Source organism: Euleptes europaea, chromosome 8, assembly GCF_029931775.1.
Source record: "Euleptes europaea isolate rEulEur1 chromosome 8, rEulEur1.hap1, whole genome shotgun sequence".
NCBI classification, from domain to species: domain Eukaryota; kingdom Metazoa; phylum Chordata; class Lepidosauria; order Squamata; family Sphaerodactylidae; genus Euleptes; species Euleptes europaea.
Genome location: NC_079319.1, coordinates 17,797,097 through 17,806,187, shown reverse-complemented (window position 1 = coordinate 17,806,187; position 9,091 = coordinate 17,797,097). Strand labels below are relative to the sequence as shown.

At 43.2% G+C, this 9,091-nt stretch overlaps 1 protein-coding gene across 4 annotated transcripts in view; it reads right to left on the bottom strand.

Annotated features, from left to right (window-relative positions):
* Nucleotides 1–4,097: 4,097 nt before the first annotated feature.
* Nucleotides 4,098–9,091, bottom strand: part of TRPS1 (transcriptional repressor GATA binding 1) — a 281,041-nt gene continuing 276,047 nt past the window's right edge. For all 4 annotated transcript variants that reach the window (XM_056854088.1, XM_056854086.1, XM_056854089.1 and 1 more), the window contains one exon: nucleotides 4,098–5,641. In XM_056854088.1, the coding sequence (XP_056710066.1) occupies nucleotides 4,574–5,641 (1,068 nt within the window). In that variant the 3' untranslated portion in view covers nucleotides 4,098–4,573. The remainder of the gene's footprint in view (nucleotides 5,642–9,091) is intronic.

Sequence of the window (9,091 nt, the reverse complement as noted above, 5' to 3'; positions counted from 1 at the left end):
CATTTATATATAAGGGAAGGGGCCATGGCTCAGTGGTAGAGCATTGGCTTAGCATGCCGAAGGTCCCAGGTTCAATCCCCGGCATCCCCAGTTAAAGGGACTAGGCAAGTAGGTGACGTGAAAGACCTCAGCCTGAGACCCTAGAGAGCCAATCTACACTCTCCTCCATCTATTAATACTGAATGTTTTTCCCCCATAAATTACACGTTGTGTGGAAAGCTGTATATTGGCCCACACAAACAAGTGTTTTTCTGTGCAGTCTCCTCCAGATTTTCTTTGAAGAGTAGAGCTAGAAGATCATTTCTTTAAAAGTTTCCTGCTGTAAGTCTAGCAAATGGTCTAAGTACCTGGGGAGGTGACCTTAAGCCCTTAGATCAGGGATCCCCAACGTGGATGTTCGTCGGAGCCACGGCAACCACTGACACCTTTTCTGGCACTTTGCCAAGTGTTTTTAGGAAGTGGGTGGGGCCAGGTGGGCTTTTGCCCAACAAGGCTTCTCATTGACTAGAGGAGATTTGATTGGCTGTGCAGATTTTCGTAAATGTTGCTTTGGCAGCAGCTGCCACCACAACACAAGGATCTACATTGTGTTACTGAAGTTAAGCTGTGGCAATAATTTGGTGGCTGGCCCCGCCTCCTGACACAGCCATTTTGTGGCAGCCATTTTGTTGCTGCACCCACCATGCCGTGTCAGAATTCCACACGTGCCCGCAGGCTCTAGAAGCGGGGGACCATCGCCTTAGATGGTAACTGGCCCACCAAATGATCCTCCCCTTGAATAACTTTTCATCCTTTCCCCACATGAACAAGTTGGCATATGGTGAGAGTACAGAGCTAGAAAGCCTGGCTGAAATCAGAGTTCTATAAGTGGATTTTAAATTTGCTACAATGGGATTTTGCACTAGAAAGCTAGAGAATCTGTCGAGATAAGATGGTCAAATCTCAACGCTATGACTGTGCAATTTGATTTGTAGCACTGGGAGTTGATAAAACAATGGGGCGTGCGCGTTTAAATGGAACACCACACCACTAGAGGAGGACCACCCATTTCAGGTTCTGCTCCTGAAACAATTTTGTTTCCTTTTGTTTTGTTCGTGGAGGACAAATGTAAACGCCATATGGTGCTGAAGCAGCCGATCTTGCAGAGGAGGATGGGTGAAAACAGCAGCCTTCCTTACCCGAGAATGCAACTGAACAGCACAACCCTGAGTGAACCAGTGAGACTTGGTGTTGACAACGCTAGACCTGTGCAACTTCCAAGCCAAATGTGGTCCTCTGGGCATGACTTTTGACTTGACAGTGGAGCCCGATGAACACCCCCCTTTTTTCTGTTTTCCCAGGCAGAAGGGAGGGGGGGAATGGGAGGTGTCTGGAGGGCAGCATTTCGCTTGTAGGAGCTTGTAGCAGAAGCAGTGAATAGGATAGGCCGGCTCAGAATCCAACCATAAGCTCACTGCAGGCTGTCTGATGGGACCTGTTCTCCAATAGCCGGAAGCTTGTGAGATATGCCAATTCCGTAACATGGCCAAGGTCACGGAGATCTTTCATAGCGGGCTACAGAAGCGCAACTCACGCAGCTTGCAATTCCCCACAGGTTGTTTAAATATAAGTTGAGGATGAATGCAAATGACCATATACCAAGTGGTCACTCAACACGGGGTCTTGGCAAGGTGACATGACAGCTGTTGGCCATCATTGCTTGGAATATTCTGCCTCGGGATTTTCGCGTACTATTCAGACCCCCAAAAGAGTGACATGATGCACCTGGAAGAATACAGATGGTACCTTGCCAAGTGGTTCCATCGCCCACTTGATCATTTGTATTCATCCTGCAGGCGTGATATTTTCTTTACCAAAGGGTGTGGGGGAACCCTGCTGTTCAGGCCGGCTCCTCTCTGTTTGACACTCTCTCCGACCCTGATACAGATACAACCCTAAGCTCAGTTCTCTCTTCCTCCTCTCTGGCCGTGTGTATTTTAATCACAATGTTGGCTAGATCAGAGAATGATGTGTCTGATCTATACTAAATGCCATGACCTCTTTAGTACCGTTTTTAGCTTTCATTACATGACTATTTGAAGGAGGCAGCATGTAAGTGAGATGAGAACAGGGCCCTTAAGAGACATCTTCGGAACTGGAGGATCTAGCCCTGATAACATTTTCCTAGAACATTTAAGAACATTAAAATAAAAACAACAATAACAAGAGAAATGGGAGAATGTCACAGGGGACAGACATTTCTAACGTCATTCGCCGCAACGCTCATGAACCAGCGGTATTCCCCCAACCTCAAGAGACGAAGACCCTGCGATGCAATATAAAGAAACAAGCCCCCCTCCCGCGCAAAACAACAATAACACATGAAGCGACTGTGTAATATGGACAAAGAATGGGGGGGGGGGGTGCGATGCTACTACAAGGATGCAATTAAAAAAAACAAAACTTCAGTGCCAAGGAGTCAGATGGCACCTCTCAACATAATCTCTGAAATGTTTCCTCTGAAACATAGACAAAGCAATAAAAAGAGGATATATGTTTATCATTTTAAGCATAACAATGTGAGTTAAGAGCTCGAGAATACAAAAAAAAAAAGTACTTGGAATGAACAGTGCTACCCTTTTTCTCCCTCCTAAGTAGGCATAAAAATATTTTCATTTCCTTCTTCTTCTTCTCCCCCCATACCATTAACATCAACAAAGTCCATTCATTTCATGTTACCGTTTACAATTTTAATGCACACACACACACAAAGAGAGAGAGAGATACCTACTGCAATAGAAAGTTGCTTCATTACCTTGTTTGCTACATTTGCAAATGTAAACAGAGCGAGGCTGAGCCAGCGCTGAATCTTACGCATGATGGAATATCTTTGTTGCATACGTACACTGTAGAAAATAATTATTCAATATGTCAGGCACCATTATTTGAAATGTAATACATTAATATTTACTAGAAAAATAAGTTCTTTTTTTCCTATTTGTTCTCCCAACTTCTTAAATGAAATAAGTTAATCTGACAGTGCATCCAGTAGCTTGTAATATCTCTTGTTTATCAACCTTCGTAAAAAATAAATCAAAACTACTGGCTGGGCCGAGAGAAACGAAAAACTAATCCGAGTCCATTCATTGTTCATCCTTGTAGCATCTATGGAGGCGTGGCTAACAGCACCTTGAACCAATGGCTGAATATTTAGTTTTTTAGCCCTATTTCCCTGAGCAGTTATGCTGAGGAGCTTTCCCTTCATGGAATAGTTTTTTTTACAAAAGCTTTTTTTTAAAAAAAGTATTAAAAATAAAAATGGCTATGAAGGCATCTTCCGTACTACCTAGCCAAAGCCGGTGTGAAGCCTAGCGAAGGGATTGACCGATGCATATAAATAACCAAAGGCCTTCGGGGAAATCAGTCATGCACTCCCACCCGGAAGCAAAATGGAAACAGAGCAGCGAATGCAAAAATAAAAATATTAATACTATGCAAATCAAGTTTGTAAAGTAGCTTCCCTACTTGAGACATCAGACGGAGTGCTTCTCTACGGAACAGCACTCCACCAACTTCTATTTTGGCCAAAGCGAGTTACCCAGAATCCCCTGAAATGTGGTTTGTAACCCCAGGACTTGCACTGTGCTGAGCTGTAGCACAATCTCCATTTAAGGGGCCCTCCCACATCTTCCTAAGCTTATGAGGCAGACTGGAAAGGCAAAGGTCTTCTCTGCGTATATACAGTAATTTTTTTTTCTGAGACCTAACTCCTTTCACTTCCGTCTTTCCTGAGTTTTTTTTATTATTATTATTTTTAATTCCCCCCACACACACACTGGGAGGGGAGGGAAGGAACAATACAGAGTGGCCTTTACGGTCGTAAATTGTCGTTCCTGGTTCGGCAGAGTTTTAAATTGTTCGATCTATCGTTTGCCCTGGACTTGCAAAGACGGAGGAGAACAGAGGTTGACCGCAAGGTCAAGCGATCAAACAGGACCTTAGCGCGAGGCCCATCCGGAGGAAAAATACTGCCTCCAGATGGTGGAAATGACAATGCTGCAGCAATGTTCTAATAAGGCCAACGTGAACCCAAATGAGGAAAAAAAAATACTACTAGATTTCTGGACATCAGTTTATTTAACAAGTCCATTTCGCTATACAGTATGCATATGTTACTGTACACCTGCGTCAGCATTACACATCTTTGCGTTCTAGCCAGCTGCGTTTCTTGCACAAGAACAAAAGCATTAGTTGTCTGGTTAAGTCTGTCAAAGATTCTTGCCCTGATATAGTGTCTTCTGTGTAGTTTTGGTGGGACGGGTCCCAAGTGACTATCCCTGCCCCCCCTCCCTTCCAGCTGCCATCCGTTTTCCTTTTCCTTCTCAGTTACTTAACTTTTTCGTTTAAAGAAAGGAAAGGGGGGGAGAGAGAGAAGAGAATGGAGGATTGTATACTGGATAAGGCATGCTTGCTATATGAAGTGCTTAATAAGACATTACAAGCTATTGAATTCCCATCAAGGAAACCTATTTCTGTTTAATTGTGCTAAGTGCTAAGGTTTATTTATTTTTTTGTTTTTTTCGTTTTGTTTGTTTTACTCTTTAGGTTTTCCATTCGTTTCAGCTTGTGCATTGTTCCTATGCAGGCCCCTCTGGATGTGAGTCGTGAAGTCATACTTGTCCGTGCAAAAATATTGGCATATGCTGCACTGGAAAGGTCCGCTGTCCCCATGGCAACTCATATGCAAGGCGTACATCACTTCATCCAGAAAGACAATGCCACAGTGCGCGCACTTGGTTGACAGTTCGTCTTGAGTACTTCGGTCGACTTTCTCCGTTTTCACTACTACATTTGAGGGGCCTTCGTTTTTTACATTTGGGGGCGCCTTCGCTTTCTCCTTGGAGGCACCGTTTGCCGTTGGCCCAGGTCTGGAATGTTTTATCGCCAAATCGAGAGGAATGTCATTGTCGGAGCCGACAGCTGAAAAATGAGGAGGCAGATTAAAGGTGGGATAAGGCACATAGTTTTGGCAAGGATTTGGTAGGCCAGGCACGTGACTCAAGTAGTGTGGGTTCCCGGGAACGGACAGCTTATATTTACTCCAGAATCTCAGCCAATCAGCTTCGCTTTGAAAGTCATTGTGTACAAGTGGAAGCCCAAAGAGTGGGTACTGGTACTTTTCAATGGGGCTTCCGGGTGGCGAATAGTTCGGGTGCTTTGCAGGTCTCATGTATTTCTCTATTGGACTGCCTCTCTCCGAGCTTCCTTTCCCTTCTGATATGGAGGAGCTATTGCCTGGGTCTCCGGTACTTTCCTGAGGGCTTTTTATCTGAATGTGCAAAGGTTGCATCCTTTTGTGAATATCCAGAGCGGTTTGGCTGACCAATATTGACTGCGGAGAAGAATGGCTTTTAGTCAATGAACCCGGGGCTTCGTATTTACTCAGGCTGGGAAGCTGGATTTCTCTCTGGTGACCTTCTGTCAAATGATCCTCTGACCTCCTATCTAGCGGGCTGCCATTGACTTGTTCCTCGCTGCTCCCCCTCTGCTGTTTGTTTAGCTGTTCAGCCTGGAGTGCCTCTGGGTTAAGGCGCTTTCTCGTTCGTCTCCTAATGATCTGCTCGCCGTTGTTCTGCTTAATGATGTTTAAAGGCCTGGGAGTCTGCACAGAAAACACAACAACAACAACGGTGAAAGAGCACTTTCAAACAAAGCATTGCCGAGCTGCTTGTGCAAATCCCCAAAGTTATCAGTCGGAGCTGTTTCGGTGGACAGTCGTACGGAAAAACCTTCCTCAGACAAGAAGGTCAGGCCTAGCAATGGAAATGAACTTCTTAATTTTAAGTAATTAAAAAAAAGTGCCAAGCAATCTCTCTTTGAATCGCTTTAATTGGGAGCAAAGCACTAGAGTGAACCACCTTAACCATAACAACCTTGAAAATTACCACATATCTTCAAGGATGGCTTGAGCACACAAAATCCTTGATTATTACAGTGGTGACCAAGGATCCTCAAAACCGCTAGCCTAAATTCTTTTTGGTGTTAAATTAGCACGAAGGGCTCTGATGATTGCCGTGCTTATTGCCAGTTAACCCGTGGCCTACTTTGCATGGGATACTGAGACGGTTAATGACTAACAGTGCAATCCTCTTCGGAGTTACTCTAGTTTAAGCCCGTTGAGATCAATACTCTTAGACTGGAGTAACTCTGCCGAGGTTTGCACTGTAAAACACATTGCATAGCATTGCATAAAATAAAGTGCTAGGTCATAGGTTAGACCTGCCTTGCTGGTTCCAACTAAAAAAAGTCCATTTTGTCTAGTTGGTTGCTAGCCATGTGCCCTTGGGAAACTGATAAGCCAGGCACGGCAAACACAACCATCTCATATTGGCTACCTCAACATCTGATCATGGAAGGTTCCATTTTTCTTATGATAACATGAAGCAGGTCCCTGTGTGACCTGGGCCATTACTACATCTCGTGGCAATGAATTTAGTCCTACTTTGTAGTGTGATGCTGATATCCTGGCCAAGAGCTGGTCATAGAATCATAGAGTTGGAAGGGACCACCAGGGTCATCTAGTCCAACCCCCTGCACAATGCAGGAAATTCACAACTACCTCCCCCACACACCCCCAGTGACCCCTACTCCATGCCCAGCAGATGGCCAAGATGCCCTCCCTCTCATGATATGCCTAAGGTCATAGAACCAGCATTGCTGACACATGGCCATCTAGCCTCTGCTTAAAAATTTCCAGGGAAGGAGAGCTCACCACCTCCCGAGGAAGCCTGTTCCACCGAGGAACCGCTCTAATTGTTAGAAAGTTCTTCCTAATGTTTAGACGGAAACTCTTTTGATCTAATTTCAATCTATTGGTTCTGGTCCGACCTTCTGGGGCAACAGAAATCAACTTGGCACCATCATCTATATGACAGCCCTTCAAGTACTTGAAGATGGTTATCATATCACCTCTCAGTTGTCTTCTCTTCTCCAAGCTAAACATACCCAGCTCCTTCAACCTTTCCTCATAGAACTTGGTCCTCTGGCTATGAGTGCCATGCATTTATCCGGTATCTGATACAGGTTAAGTATCCGTTATTCGGACATCCGATATCCAGACTGATCTGAAAAGTGGACCTTTTGAGCTGGCATGCTGGTATTACACACAGGCCCCCAGCAGTGCCATCGATAATTCAATGTACACAAAATTATTAAAAAAATATTGTTTAAAATTACATTCAGGCTATGTGTATGAAGCATATATAAAACATAAATGAATTTTGTGTTTAGACTTGGGTCCCATCCCCAAGATATCTCATTATGTATATGCAAAACTTCGAAAATATTCCAGAATAAGGGAAGATCCAAAATACGACCCATTTCTGGTCCTAAGTAGTCCGGATAAGAGATCCTCAACCTGTAGGTGTTTTAGGCACAATGGACAATTACGTTCATAGCATATAATGCTAAAGTGAGTCTATAATGCTAAAGTGAACTATAACATCGCAATCTTATTCCATCTACACTGGCTTCAAATTTGCTTCTGGGCCCAATTCAAGGTGCCAGTATTGATCTATAAAGCCCTATATCTCGATGAGAACTTACTCCCATATGAACTTACCTTCCTGTTACAATTATCTTTGGGGGCCCTGTTTCAAATGTCTCTGTTTATCTGAGGGTACATGGGATGGCAATCTGAGAAAGGGTCTTCTTGGTTCAGGCACCAACACTGTGGAATTCCTTCCTCAGGGAGACTCATCTGTCCCCCTCTATCAATAGCTTCTGCCTTTTTTGTATCATTTGATGTTTCCTTACAAACTTTCTTACCTGTTAATTTTTGTTTTGAAATCTGAGTTAAAATGTTTTTAACTGTTTTCTACCTTGAGGGCCCTAATTGGGCTAAAAATGTTTTAACAATATAGAGTCTATTTTTGGGGAATGCTATTAAGCAAAAATCAATGCGGTATTAACTATAAATAATATTCAGTAATAATTGTGGATTAAGAATGTCTCACGCATTGTCCTACGGATATGTCTGCGCTATTTATTCTTCTTGTGATGCGACAGTAACAATTGTGTTGAACATGTTGATCAATTAATATTAAAAACAACAAGAAAATGCTAAGTTTCTAGTGTTCCTGTTTCTTAAAATTCAATTTGAAAAAAAAAAGTTGATAAAAAGTAGATATAGTGCAAGGTATTTGCTATGTTTATGATAGTTATGGGAAATTTATTCTGTACACAAGTCTACCTAAAATACAAATTAGTTAACAGTCTTGTAAGTTTAGAGCCAATTAGGCATCAGTTCTTCTATGGAAACAATTGTGGAAAGTTGCTGCAATTTTGCTCCCAGATTTTTTTAAAACCATGATTTATGCATATTAGCAACATGAAATTATCGTTAAAAGAGCCAGCAAAGTCCACCTGACTATAATTACTTTTATGGAGCTATCGATTCACTTGACCTGGCTTCTTTGCCTCCCCCTTCCTGCTTCTTTCTTTCCCCCGAGTTGAATCACCCACGCCATTAATTGCCACTTAGCTTGTTAAGCTCTAACTTTCTATTAAAAATCTAAATCAGAGAAAATATCCCCTTTGATTTAGATCTTTAATAAGAAGGGGAGACTTCTACCTCAGTGCGACTGGAATGGCAGCGAGAGCCAGGGCAAGGGAGCAGATGGAACGTTGGATCTGAGAAGCTTTGTTTCAAATTCCTACACTACCATGGAGCTCACTGGGTGACTTTGGGCCAGTCACTTCCTCTCAGCCTAACCTTCAACATAAGGTGGTTGTGAGGATACAACAGGGAAGCGAAAAGCATGACCTCCTTGGAAGATTGTTGTAACTTTGTATAAATTGTTTTGTTGTATAACTGGAATCATTAGTTGGAAATCACATTTTTGAAACATAAACCATTACATTCAGTGCATCAGTGGTACTTTATGAATATGTGAGTACCTGGAGGTTGGCAACCCTACTTGTCAGGGATGCTCTAGGCTGATCCTGCATTAAGCAGGGGATTGGACTAGATGGCCTGCATGGCCCCTTCCAACTAGATGGCCTTCCATTGCCCCTTCTATGTAGAAAGCCTTCTTAACCAGGAAGTCTGGTT